We start from the raw sequence: 14,852 nt of genomic DNA, 5'->3' as shown, positions 1-14,852 counted from the left end.
TTAACTGTCGTAAAGTTATTTAAAAACAGATAGTTATTTTGTAATGTAGAATATGTTTTTATTTTTATTTTGGAAACAACACAAAATATCTAAACTAAGCATAAATAATAAAAAGAAATGTGCATTTTCATTTGTAAAATTTTAATAAAAAAGCCAAGTTTTTATGTTAGATGATTTATTTATTTAAATCAATGAAAAATATCACAATAATTAAATAAACAACACTATGGTCTACCCATATATGTATTCTACAGGCTGTAAACTATGTATTTTGTAAATATGGTTTTCTATTATCGTTTATGCATGGTTTATTGTGATCTAGTTCTAATATCTACTAATATAAACTTTCTTATGTACCACAGTGATTGTTAAAAATTGACCTTTTTATCCCGCAGTAAACATTCACGTTTGTAACATCCACTGACAAAAAACTTAACGACCACTAAAATATCTGTCAAAGTACAGTCAAATCACTTAAGAGGAAAAATAACATGTTTGACACCGATACTTAGGTTATTTTGACTTTAATTTTAAAAAAATACTCAAAAAGTCAATAAAAAAATAAATAAAGCATATTCTCACCTATTTTCTCTAACTTTCCGTTCGAAATTATAATTTTCTTTAGTAAACTATCCGAGCTCAAATTTTCCCCTCATTTACAATATTTTCCATACACAAATTGATACACAGCGCTGTTTTGCAGGTAATTTGTATTTTTTACTTGCTAATTAACAAGCAGTTTATAAAGTCGGTGATTAAATCAATATTAATTTTTCTTTGAATTAATAATAATCAGTAAAAAACTTTATGAAAAATTACCTTGAAAAAATGTCCGGAATGATAATAATTTTAAAAAATATACAATTAAAATCAGCGTATTGTAAATAAAATGATTTTTCAATTCCTGACCAATATACAGGTATATTTTCATTTGAATATTATTTTCTTCCATTTTCAAATTGTGTATGATGCAAATATTGTTTTATGACAGCGACACAAACGCGGGATCTTGCGCAGGAATTGAACCAGATTCTGAAGTGGTCACAGATTACTACCAAGTGTATTTGTTTTAGCAATGACATCCTAAGCCTTCTAATTTGATTATATCTACACTTACAGTATATGTGTGCAAATATATAATTAGTACAGATTAACAGTAGTTTCATAAATTATAAAAATACAAATTTTAAATGCAAACTAAAATTACATAAAATACATTTTTTTCTTAGTACAAAATGGAATGGAAAAAATCACAAATCACGAAGAGATCAATAGTTAAGAAAAATAAAACATTTCATAAACTATAGGAATTTTGTTAAACCAAAATAAAATGAACAGTTTTATTACAAGTAAATTTATAATTATTTTTATCACCTACCTAAATGTTATGTATACATACTATCAAACCATGATTTCCTAGAATTCTTTCAGAGAATATGTTGCACTTTCATATTTGTCACATATAATAATTGTAAATAAAGAGTATTACGAGTTATTTATTCAGAAAAATATATTAAAACTACATATCCCGAGTAATGATTACGTACATTGCAAGGGACATTTTAAGAAATTCCATTTTAAGTACTTAATACATAAATGAATAATAAATATTAAAAAATCAAAATCACAACTTTAGTAAAGAAAAACTACCAAAATTTTGAAAAACATTCATTGAACTCATTAAGATTGACTAGCTGAAATAATACAATATTAATAATAATAAAATCTTAGCAGGTTTTTTCTGATGAAAAACCTTTGCAATACATAATAATAATACTGATAAATGCTTCGTAGTGACATTGAATATGCAAAATAAAAGTGTGCTCAAAGCAAAAATTATAAAACTAACACTGGAATATTCTAGAAATACTTTCCACTAGACCATTTTTATTATTATTATCAATATGTATACAATTTATCTACAGGTGTGAAACTAGAATATCATATTCCATAATAAAGATATACAAAATGTAAACACGGTTTCCAGCACCTATTTCCAATGAACCATTTGCTCTGTCTATTAATCTGCCACAAACAAAGTAAGCACCGTATAAGTATTAAAAAATAAATACACTTCACTTAAATTTTTAAATGGTTACTATGTTCTATACGAGATTAGACAATAGATAACCGCCAGACAGACGCCCTCCCTTGATTAGCAGCCCAACCATAATACATACAAACTGTTAAATTTTTTTTCAATTAAATATCTATGTATTTTTCTGAAAACTGTTAGAAAGAAAAATTATACAGTTAAATCATCCGGCTTGAAGACAGAATAAGGTAATTATTTTATATGTGTAAATGTGCAACAATAATGTAAATTATTATAAATATTTACTTTTGAATTAATATCTCGTTTTTAATGCCATTCATTAACATATGTATTTCCACAGGCTTAGGGGAAAGTATTGCTAGGATGTATAGGAGCGGTGTGTACGATGATAAGTATGTGTGATTAATGGTGTGTCCCGTCATAGGGTGCTATGCCCCCCTGGTGCGTTGCCATGCCAACATAGCACAGCGTGGCCTCATCTCAAATGTGCGTCTGTCTACCGCCCCCCCTCTCCTGTCGCAGCACCAGCTTGGCCAACTTCCCCATCCACGCTCCGTGTCTGGGAAAACAATCATTCATACTTAAAGGAGATAATTCTTCAGACTCTAACAAAATTTTCAATTCATAATCAATGAAAACTTCAACAAATCAGTTTTTACACATCCTCACTAGAGAATGAAGAAAAACTGATGTAAAGGATGTCTAAAAACTGATACAAACTTTGGGTCTGTTGTGTAACTCTTATATATTACATAAACGGCTCTGCTACCACGGGCAAAATAAGATTGCCTTCAACTAACATTCCCATAGTTTGTCAATCAATAAGTACAAATGTCAATCGCTCAAATAAATGTGATTACCAATTTGTCACATCCATAAGCAACATCAATGGAAACATTGAAAATCTTATCAATCATGCTGTGGACACTTTAAAATGATATTATATCTGATGGTGTTTTCTATTAAATGAGAATACCTTACCTTTCATTAACTGTAGTCTGTATTTCAGTCAGAGACTTGCTTCTTGTATCGGGTAGTACCATAAAACATACTACAAATGTTAGAGCATTCATCACGCTGAAGATTATGAAGAGACTGTAGAGTGGAACTGAAAAAGAAGATATTATTAGTGATATTTGCATATGAATAGCTTGCTGTCAATTCTAGTGAGATGTACAGCGGGCACAGAGATACACTGCCAAATTCCCCTTGGAAATCAAACCTTCACCTTCCAGCATGGTAACCAAATGGGCTAACAACTACACAATGAAGGCGAACATGTTTACGTTTAACGGTTCCGTGTTCTTGACATTTTTAGGTTTGATTGATAAAGGGGTTGTTTGCAAGATATCGTAGTCATACAGGAGAAAGTGACCAAGTGCATTTTTTTACAAAACCGTGATCATTGAGTGTTTGATATCTTACTAGCCTAATATTGCCCTGAAAACATCGTTAAGGATTTTAAACTTTTAAGTATAATATATTGACTAGGTAATTATGACTAACTGCATTGATGTTTATTTTGTTGCCAAGCAAAAGTGACTTAGGTGGCCCTCCTGAACATTTTACGATTTGGTAGTTGGTCACTTTCTCCTGTACGACTACGATATGTTTAGTTATTTTGTTCATGTTAATAAAAAAGCAATTTTTTTTAAATGCTGTCATAATGCGGGCATTTAATAATATATACCATTAGGAACCAAATACATACTTTGATTTTTATGCAAGTTCAGGAAGTATTCAGTGAAGGTATGAAAGAGTTGACATGTATGTTTTTGCCGTACTAATAAAGTATTTGAGGATTGAAACCGAGAGGTAACAGCCAAAGTGTAATTTATCTATTTATCTTGTAAACAAATGCATATCGCCGTACAGACACACTAAATGAATTTGGAATCTGGACTTTGCAGATGCGAGTAAAATAAAAGTTACTCACTGTTTACTTTCAAGAATATAGTCTGCACAACCAGGTCCATGATCAAGTACAGTCCCACAGACAGGCCGAGGCCGCGGGCTCGCCAGCGTGTGGGGAATATCTCGCAGGCGACGAGCCATCCCAGCGAGCCAAAGCCGAGAGTGAAACCGGCCTCAAAGGTGAGCACCGCAATGACGGCGGCCAGACGTGGCGTGGCAGGCAGCGCGGTGGGCGGCGGCAGCTCGGAGGAAGCGCAGTGTAGGGGGTTGCACGTGCTAGCTTGCAGCGCTACAGGTGTCGGCAGCAGGGGGTATGGCGGGCGAGTGGAGTTACCTGCGAGAGAAGGCTATTCGCTTTCATTTTAGTTTGAAACAAATGTTCTATGCAGACGACAAGCGATGCATGTGATTAATACGTGCCACAGTGCATGGCGTCTTATGAAAACTGCATTACTTTTTTGTCGCTCTCACCAATTAGGCACCAAAATTTCACAGAAGGCCGATATATGTACATATAGAAGACAAGATTGAGTGAAGCATTCTCCCTCTTTAGATTAAGTCTTAACAGGTTGATTAGTCGCATAAATATGTTATTTAGAATTAAGTTTAATTTACAGAAAGTTGGTAGAAAATCACTAATCAAAGACAAAAGCACATCGATATTATGAAATCATTATAAAGAGAAAATAAATATTATATATCATATACACACAGGTAATGGTTAAACTTGAAATTGAACTTGCCTTCAAATGCTTCAAAGTCAGCATATTTAAGTTCAGCTTCATCGGCCAGAGGAAGCATCCCAATGGAGGTGTAGATCGGCAGAACATTACAGATTCTAGGTCCCGGAGTGATGACGGAAGAATACATCTGGTCAAAGCCGGCTATAACGCTCAGTAGAATCGCAGACAGGGTCATAATGGAGAGGGAGGTTAGTATGGAGACTCTTACACCGAGACGACCCACCGTATACAGGAGAATGATACATGATATTATCTAAAACAAAATAGTTACATCAGTCACTGAATAAATTTACATAATAATATGAAACCTTGTATTAAAAGACATCTAGCTCCAGATATATTGTCATTTTTGAGGTATTGATGGAGATAATTATACAAAAAATACTTTTTTGTTTGGGATAAAGTTGGGATTGTGCATATATTTTTAAATTCTAAATTCCTTTATCAGATGTCACAATAAAGGCTATGGGTATTTTTTGTAGCAATTATATAGCAAATAATATAATATAATCATAAAAACCATAATATTTTATGTTTAAAATAATACATTATCAATAATTTTTCCACTGATGCAACACGTTTTATATGGAAAACTATAACATGATAACATTTTGAATGTGTCCAAATACAAATCTGGATTATCCTTAATTATAGGAGTTATTTCATATTATTTTTTGACATCTCAACATAGATGAAGAAGAATATGGAAGTCTGAGAATTTGCAATTCTAATGATTCTTGCACAATGTTTTCGAAATTGGATCGTATATCTATATATATGATCCAATTTCGAAAACATTGTACAAGAATTATTAGAATTGTAAATTCCCAGACTTCCGTTTTCTTCTTCATCTATGTTGAGATGTCAACAAACCTATAACTTAAATCCTATAAGTTGTCAGATGTCACGAGTTTTTGTCCCTCAAAAAATGATGTGGTATTATTTAGGTATTTAATTCTACTTTGGAGGGTGGTTGAAAGTACAGTTTATCGAGATCGAGTACCATTTGAAAATTGAAGTGAATAACAATAAAGTATGTAAAAAGAATTTACCCTTATTATAGCTGTAGTCAGCGCAGCAGTGCCATCCGCAATACTGAAGCATATTCCCATCAAGGCAAACACTCGCGGTGCGTAGTAAAGTACCCAAGAGCGCCCGCAACACTGGATGAGGATCACCAGACCCAGAGTCTTGGCGAGACTCCACCACTGGCCGCCGGAGCAATGCGACTCAGTACTCCCGTAATGTTGGTCCAATAAGTTGGATCTGGTTTCTCTCGATATAACATAGTGAGGGGACTCAGGGAGGAAGATATAGGTGACCACAAATATGCTGATCCCAAAAGCACAAACCATACCTGGAGGTGAAGAAATAACCCGTAAGACTCGAGTCAGTGAGATTTATTTATTTATACATTTTAAGCCGGTTTTTGGAAGAATAGATGTATAGATACATATATGAATAGACTATCCTACATATACATATGCAGTTATAAGAAAGATATATAAATATAAAATCACATCCTTATACGTGCCATTACATATTTTACTGTTAACTGAAAATAGGTGCAATAAAGTAAGATATATATTTTTTTAATGAGAATTAAAATATGTAATATAAAATAAATAAGTAACAACCATTTTACTACTCTAATTTAATTAAAGTATAAATTACTTTATTTTGAATGTCGAAAGCCCTGTAAATGCCCAGACTTCCATATTCCTATCTGAAGAGATTTCTTCATTTATGTTGAGCTTAGTAAAAATCTTGATAGAAATTATTTATTTGTGATATATTTTTTTAGTTCTAAAATGTATTTTTGTTTTATGTTTACCGAACAAACAACAGCAAACATTCATCACACGAAATCGGATGGACACATTACCCCAAAAGCAACATTATTTTCCAAGACAGCACGCAGTTAACACACTGAGGACGGGAAAGGTATTTCTACCCGTTCGGTCAATTGATCTTTAAGGACGGGAAGGGTATTTTTACCTTCTGGGCCGGCCTCATTTCAAAGTCAGAAAAGAAGGAATTATTTCATGTTTTTATATGAATATTATGTACCAATCTCTTTGTTAAGGTCTTAACTATATGTACACAATTATCCAATCTCATCGCCAGCAGTCGGCAGGCATAAAAAACACCTGCCCAAAATGTGTTAATATAATAATACAAACCTGTAATCATGTGGAAAAATTGGTTACTCTGATTAGTTGCGTTTTGCATTCCCACTATAGCGGAAAATAGGATCCCGAATTGTAGGCCGATTTGCTGGGAGACAATAGTTTTGGAACGAGTTTCACTTCGAGATATTTCTGTAATATACACACTCTGGGACATCAGGAGACTGCACACTGAAATCAAATATGTATTAGTCAGAGGCGTGCATTCTATATAGGCAGAAAAGCAGTGCCAACCCTGGATTACTCGCGTTTCATATAGAAATACGACCAGTGCCTACTATGCCTTATCTTTACCCAACCCTACAGCCTACCCTGATAAAAACTCTGTGCACGCCATTGGTATGTATTAGTAGACATGGTAATTGATATAAAAAACGGCTTTTCTAAAGATGAATTGTCAGTTAATTCGGTTTTCTAATTTAATCATTTGAAGCTAATCAAGTATGTATGTCTGTGGCAGTAACTGTAGATTTTCCAAATTACAATACAATTTCTGTTGATGATTCATCCATCAAACAATTCATCTGACGGGAATCATAAAATAGTCATATAAACAAACCACCAACACATAATTATTATATCTTTAAATTGCAGGGATGTAATTATTCAAGCTTTTCAACTATAATTTCTCTTATACAATATCTTCAAACTAACCAAGAAAAAGACTAGTTTGGGATGACTAGATTTGAATAGAGTACGGGTCGACAAACTTATCTGTAGAGTCAGATATTCAATATCCCATTGCTTATTTTAAAAACTAACTGACTTTCTGGTATATTATTTGTTTTTTGTTTTTATAAAAAAATAACACAATACAAATGGATACATGCATATATTTATATTATACCAGTATTATCAGTGCTTACTATTTGTTATTTTATTATTATTCTATGTTTAAGACTTTTTGTTTCTTTATTAGTGTATTTTTATATTAGTTACTATATATATGTATTATGTTAAAGGCATTAGCCGTTCAATAAATAAATATTATGAAAATATTTGCTGTTTCATAATATTAAAAATAATCTATAAATCTATAAATCTCTAATATTAAAAATATTAGAGAAAAAAAATATTTATTCATATTATTTGACTGAATATTTTAAATTGATATTTATCTGAACTAATATTTGTGTGAATGAAATTTGGGGTAAAATATGGAATGTAGCTCAATACATAGTCAATCACTTCTACTACAACCTCCCAAAAGTAATCTTATTAAATTACAAGTAACTCTGCATAGTAGTATGAATTAAATACCTGAACATCCAGATATAAATCGAGGAACAAAGGGAATCAAATAACTGCCGCTTGTAACTCCTAGTAGAGAACTAACAGATAGTATCAGGGATGAGCCTAACATTGTTCCACGGCGTCCACACTTATCCATTATGATTCCTAAAAAGTAAGCAAAGTATATTTTACAAACTTTGGATGTGTGCATGAAAACAAAAGTGTATGATACATTCCGTTTATTAAGAATTTACCTCCAAACATAGTTGCGATAATAGCTCCAGCTATCCAGCCGTTTATGAGTAATTTGTGTTCAAAACAATTTAAGTCCAAAACACTCCCGAGGGACAATAGGAGGTTTGTGCCAATTGTCATATCAAAGCCAAAAGAGAGTCCCGCCAACACGGCGACCGAAGTTCCCACGTAAGATTGCACAGGCGAAAACGCCTCAAAAATATGTTTGCGTCCATTTAATACAAATAAAGTATTGCTCTTGTTGGAATTTAAATTAATATCCGCTGGTTTTACATGGCTGGTGTTTAAAATTAACGAGTTACGAATGTCTGAGGATTTTGATCCTAATAACTGCGCAGTGTCTTCCGAATCAGACATTACTGCAGAAACAAATTTGTAATTTGCAACGAGATTATGGATAATATACGTTTATTATCTTTCAATGGGAACTGACACAACAGCAGCAAATTATTATAATAACAAAAAAACTGACAGAAGAAAACAGCAGATTTGCTTTTTGTTTCGATCTGTTTTAAAAAATTTACAGCTGTTGAGTGAGTATATTATACTCACGCACACGTCAATTTTCAGTTAGGTAATTCAGAACGTCCGCAATGTAAAAAAGCACATACAAAAAGTGGAACCGGATACCTTCATTCTTTTTTTCCGAAAAGAAAATTATTCATTTCCCGAATAAGGAATTGTATTTTTCCTTCATTCGGAAAAGGGATTCATATTTCGATATAAACATGAGATTATTGTGACTTTGCAATTCATAAAAAGACAAACATTGCACGTAACGGAACAAATATTTTAACCGCGTAAACATTTTTCTCTATCGACTTGACGTATCGTTTTTTTTTCAGGATTGTGACACGGTATACAATCGGAATAAATAATACGAAATTATTTTTATACATAACCCAACGTTACCACTATAAAGCCCTAAATGTGATTTTTGTAATAGAAAGCAAAACATTGGGAAATAAAAAAGTAACTAAGTATAACCTAAATAACTGGTCCAAAAGAGGTGCCGGGAAATAATATATTGAAATAGCTGAGTGATTACAAAAAAATTACCTACTAAAATAGAGGTAAAATAACTGTGAACAGAGTGTACCTAACGTCTAAGTGACTCTAGTCTGTGGTAAGATCTATGGATGTATATTTAAATAATCTTTGATTTGAATTTTGACAACTTTTCCCAGACTTGTTTTTTTCACGTGTTCTGGTGGCCGAAGGAAATATTTATTTGAAAATTGTATATATTTTTAAAGGTACACACAATTTTTTAATCTCTTGTCAGGATAGTTTTGTTTACTTTATTTAAAAAATATATATTTATTTTTAATAACATAACCTCAAGTTTTTTTAAATAACACATTGTTCGCTTTTATTTTAAAATATTGTGTTTTGGAATATAATAACACATATCAAGAAAAAATGTAAATCCCCTTTAATGTTAATCATGCATCAACCTTTCATAGTATACGGTCTTATAGCACCATTTTAGTTTTTTGGATAAGTTAATAAATATATTTTAATGTTGCAAAATTTTCATCAAAAGTTCATTTGTTTGTATACAATGTTACAATGTACAATTTTTTATATTTTCGCAGAACAATTTCTTGTAAAATGGAGAGAAAAAATGTCTCGAAAAATATTTCTAAAGTTATTGGTAATTCTAAAAAAAGGAAAGATCAGATCACATTCAAAAGAAAACTGAAGAAATTACTCGAATTGGAAAATTTGGATGAAACAGATTACGATGCAGATATAACGGATATTGATTATTTAACCGATCTGGATGTGATTCCTCCATCGGAAACTAAGAATAAGAATTCAGGTGAAGAAGTTATATGCAACAAACTTATTCAGCATAAAGATATTCAAGCAAAAGGCACACTTGTTGAAGAAAATATGATGATAAATGTTATATCTGACATACTTTTAGATATAAAACCTACCGAGCCATCGAATAGTGTTATACATTCAAATGGTAAAAGTGATCCTTTTCATACAATTCTTCAAATTGAAAATAAAGATGACAAAATAAGCACAAAAAAGAAGAAAAAACTCAATGTTACAACTGAAACTGAACACAAGCCCTTTGATCCAAACAGAAGCCTCGCTATAAAAATTTTAAAAGAAATAAAAAAAGACGTTCCAACGAGCAAAAAACACGTCTCCTCTCCGACCGTTTTAAAACGTAAATTGAAAAATCCTCTATATAGAGATATTTCAACAACCGACAAACACGTTCCCTCGCAAACTATTTTGAAACGTCAATTGAAGAATCCAGTATATAAAAATATTTTTGGTGCTAGTAAATTAAGCCAACCAAAAAGAAAATTAATCAAGGAATCTAGTTACAAAAATTCTGTCATGGAAGTATTCCATCATTGCAATCCTAGCAAAGATGCATCAATATCTTCTGCAAATTATGAGATGGAATCTACTTCTCGGGCAAAGGGAAACTATTCTCGTATGAAGCATTATGTTAAGAATAAAGAGACCTTTCTACCTCAAGAAGAGAGTACAGATACTTGCGAATTATTAAATGCCCCCACAGATGATTGTTTCTCAACAGATGAGTCTTCACTCTCTAATAATGAAAAGATAATTCTCCCACCATCACTTCAACCTAAAACGTACAAATCTTTTGTTTTTACTGATTACTGTATCGTGATGTTGAAACCTGATTCTAAATTGTATTTTTGTGGAAAATTAAAGGCATCGTTGCTTCATGGCTCTGTGGAAATCCTAGGTTCACAATTGACCGAGATACCGAGGGATATTTACAGCTTGCCAAATTATAGCTCATTGTGTTTTGAAAGTTTAACCGGATGTAAGAATAAATTTAAATTATCAGTATTGACCGATATTGGCATTCCGAGAACCAAGGCAGAGGACATTGCGGAAGAATTAGGCGAAGATGATTCGCTTCTACTTTTACAGCCTCATCGTAACAGAATGACGGATTTTGTATCCAAACACTTTTTTAACGCAGATATATTCTCAAAGGAGAAATTTGATAAAGGCAGTTATGATTCTGATATATTCAAGCTTTTGAAGTGCCATTTTACCACAGAGTTGCGGAGAGGGTTATTTACAAATTACGATGTCTGGGAATCTATATCCGAAGAAATATCGAAAAGAAAAAGAACATGTGAGTAACATTTTTTAATGATTTAAAAATAATTGTAACAATATTAATAATGTAATGTATGTAGGATTATATTGATATTTGTAGATTTTCTTATTTTGTCTCAATCCTATGGATTTGTCTGCAGCAACAAATGACACCTCCTTTGCCACTCCAGTCTATTTTGCAAAACCCTCTTCAGGCCTTCATATGTTGAACAGCCCATGTCCTCGTATAAGTTGCAAATATATTCGCAGCGTGGGCGTCCTCTGGTATTTGTTGTACAAATGTTTATATTTTTTTACAGTACAGAAACGCAATGTGACATTAATTTGCGGTGGAAAGAACGCTGGTAAATCAACAACTTTGCGTTACTTGGTGAATAAAACTTTATCAAACGGCGGTCCGGTGTTGGTAATAGATTTAGATCCTGGTCAGCCTGAATTCACTATATCCGGACTTATTTCTGCAACTCTAGTGAAAGAACCTCTACTCGGTCCTAACTTCACACATCTAATGGAGCCAGATAGGTAAAATATATTAATGCATTCAATATGTTGTCACTAAATTGTTCAATCATTTTAAAAAGAAACAAGATTAACTCCACTTTGCCTTAACTAATAACCTCTAATATGGGGATATATTAAACCGCTAACTATCAAATATGATCTGGATTTTTAAATGGAATTAAAACTATATTTTTGAAACATAGATTTTCCGATGGGAACGTTAGTTTTCCATTCTGCTGATAATGTCCTATTCATTTTCTATAACCAGAGTTACCACTAATAAAGTGTTTGTTTGTGTTCCAGGAGTATATGTATCGCTTTGATAAACGTAGCTGATAATGAAAGGAGATACATCAAATGTGTTCAGGATCTATTTAAATATTGCCAAAGTAATACAAATTATAATTCTCTGCCGTGGATTATCAACACAATGGGATTTACGGGACAGTTGGGTCTGAAGTTGTTGACTGGTGTAATTAACATTTTTAAGCCGAGCATTCTTGTCGAATTGAAGAGCAACATTCTGAGGAATAATTTCGACTTTGATTTACTACCAACAAATGTGAACAAGCATCAGGAAGGATGTGAATTTGAAGTACAAGTTGAATTTCACCGGCACACTTATACATATTATAATCTTGATCCATTCCAGAATTATTGGAATAATGGCAAATCTTCCCCATTCAGATCTTTGGTACCGAAAGTTGAAAGACTACTCAACGCTTTAGCGTATTTTAGTCAAACTCTTACGGGGAAGTCTCTGTCTATTCTAGAAATGGTTCCTTATGTGTAAGTATATATATTATTCAAATAACCAATTTCAGCACTAAATATTATGTAGTACTGTTGAAAGGTTTACAGAACACTTTTCATTGTTGATGACAACGTATGTAGGAATATTTTATTATTTTGATTCAAATATGTTTTTTAGAATATCGATGGATGATATTGGCCTCGCATTTAACAATATCTATGTAGAGTATTCTTATGCCCCGAGTGTCCTTAATGGAAAGATGGTTGCTCTATGTAAAGATAAGCGTTTTGATGCTCAAAATCAGAAAAAAGATACCAATACTATACTGGAAATTGGTCTTGCTTATTGCTATGGATATGGTGAGTAAAGGTTAATTATTTTAAGTGGAGCTTGCTTATTAAATCAGATTTTATATTTTTAGAATTGAGAGCCCTCCAAGAGCATCGTAATTTTTTTACGATATTTAAAAAATTATGTCCGTTGCAAAATACTGTATTTATGCATAAGTCACTATCTGAGTATGTTCATGTGAAACAAATGACTTCTTAATGATGCAATGGCAATAAAACAATATTGTAACTACCAACAGAAATTGAAATAATCTCTCTTTTGTCTTAATTAGACTTTCACAAACAAGATAATATATTTTATTTTATTTTTCTGTCAAATCAGATTCTACAAAATCTTAAGATCTGCTGTTACGAATAATTTATTTTAAACTATTGCAGGTATAATTCGAGGCATTGATGTGGTGAATAGAAAGCTGTACATTATTACTCCCGTGAAACCACAAGACTTAGCAAACGTAAACACTCTTGTGTATGGAGAAAGCAATCCTAACTGTAAGGACATGCTGATCAGTGGACTACCTCAAGGAACTGTAGTTCCGTACATGGCCCCTAAAGTGAATACAATGGAACATTCCTACCTGATGACTTCGGCTAAACGTAATTTCAATCCATTCCGTTTGCTTAAAAATAAATTTGTCTAAAAGTTGTTATTAATATATTTTCTCACAATTATTATAAAGCGAAAATTTCTACTAATATCTGGAAATCCACATTTTTTGTAATTTTCAGTTTTCAAAATTATTGATTTTCATCTAAAAAGAGTTTTGTGAAGTTAAAATTCTCATAGTGACCATCGACATTATTTAAATTTATGTTTCTTATTTGTTTTTCCATATTCTTTAATAAGTGTCTTAGGTTAGTCCACCTGGGTAATGCAGTGGTTAATGTGTTTGGCCGCCGTGCGGAGGTAGGTCCCAAGTTTGATTCCCAGGGGGTCAAAATAATTTTTTCTCCCTAATCTAATATAATGCCACCCTGGACTGATACCTGAAACACAGCACTGATCATCTTGCCTTCTTAGACAACACTGCATTGTATGATGATGTGCCCTGTACACCATTGAATGCGGATAAAGGATAGAAGAAAAAGATTTGTGTGAAATATATTACTAAATATGTATTATATAAAGATATTTATTATGGATCTCTTTATTTTATGTTTCCTCAGAATTCATTTTGTAAATAATATGTACATTACAAAAAAGTTAAAATAGAATATACAGAAACTGATTTATATTGCCACATAGTGTTTGTCTTCGAGATATTTTCTTTGTACTTTGTTTTTATTTTATTTTATAGATCAATAAAAAATGTTATATTATAAATAAATGAATACACAATTCTTACAATATCGTTTTTCTTCTCTTTTTTGTTATGTTTTATAAATATATATATATACATATATCATTTCTAAGTAAAGAGTCTGTGATAAAATATATCAAAAGTATTTTGTGCCTCTCTAAGCATTTGGTTATATTTTTCTTAACATATGAAAAAATCCAGTGACGTATCATCATACCATATATGTACATAGTTTATGTCATTAACAATCTATACACATTTAAAAATTTCTCAATACAGTTTTACAAAATTATTTGATTAGAATTTTTCATAAGATCTTGCAAAGTTTTGTCTAATGTTTATATCTGAATGTAATAGCAGAGTAGAGTGAGGTTATTACATACTATGATTAATTGAATTATTGGGAAACCGTCATATTTTATAG

General features: G+C 32.0%; 2 protein-coding genes across 2 annotated transcripts; one reads left to right on the top strand and one right to left on the bottom strand.

Moving 5' to 3' along the window:
• Nucleotides 1-158: 158 nt before the first annotated feature.
• On the bottom strand, nucleotides 159-8,903 carry LOC148307550 (solute carrier family 2, facilitated glucose transporter member 10-like). The gene is made up of 8 exons (XM_088263274.1): nucleotides 8,390-8,903; nucleotides 8,163-8,300; nucleotides 6,897-7,073; nucleotides 5,766-6,070; nucleotides 4,714-4,966; nucleotides 3,993-4,304; nucleotides 3,038-3,164; nucleotides 159-2,615 (listed from the first exon to the last, which is right to left on the bottom strand). The coding sequence occupies exons 1-8, from the start codon at nucleotides 8,745-8,747 to the stop codon at nucleotides 2,537-2,539; spliced, it is 1,749 nt and encodes a 582-aa protein (XP_088119400.1). The 5' UTR covers nucleotides 8,748-8,903; the 3' UTR covers nucleotides 159-2,536.
• A 647-nt stretch (nucleotides 8,904-9,550) lies between these two features.
• LOC148307549 (polynucleotide 5'-hydroxyl-kinase NOL9) lies at nucleotides 9,551-14,470 on the top strand. The gene is made up of 6 exons (XM_088263279.1): nucleotides 9,551-9,646; nucleotides 9,989-11,538; nucleotides 11,822-12,044; nucleotides 12,327-12,812; nucleotides 12,955-13,136; nucleotides 13,506-14,470. The coding sequence occupies exons 2-6, from the start codon at nucleotides 10,005-10,007 to the stop codon at nucleotides 13,766-13,768; spliced, it is 2,688 nt and encodes an 895-aa protein (XP_088119405.1). The 5' UTR covers nucleotides 9,551-9,646; nucleotides 9,989-10,004; the 3' UTR covers nucleotides 13,769-14,470.
• Nucleotides 14,471-14,852: the final 382 nt, after the last annotated feature.

This window comes from Brachycentrus maculatus, unplaced genomic scaffold (genome assembly GCF_059751285.1).
Source record: "Brachycentrus maculatus isolate JH-2025_06_01 unplaced genomic scaffold, ASM5975128v1 h1tg000197l, whole genome shotgun sequence".
NCBI classification, from domain to species: domain Eukaryota; kingdom Metazoa; phylum Arthropoda; class Insecta; order Trichoptera; family Brachycentridae; genus Brachycentrus; species Brachycentrus maculatus.
The sequence above is the reverse complement of the archived record's forward strand: the minus strand, read 5'-3'. Positions and strand labels throughout refer to the sequence as shown.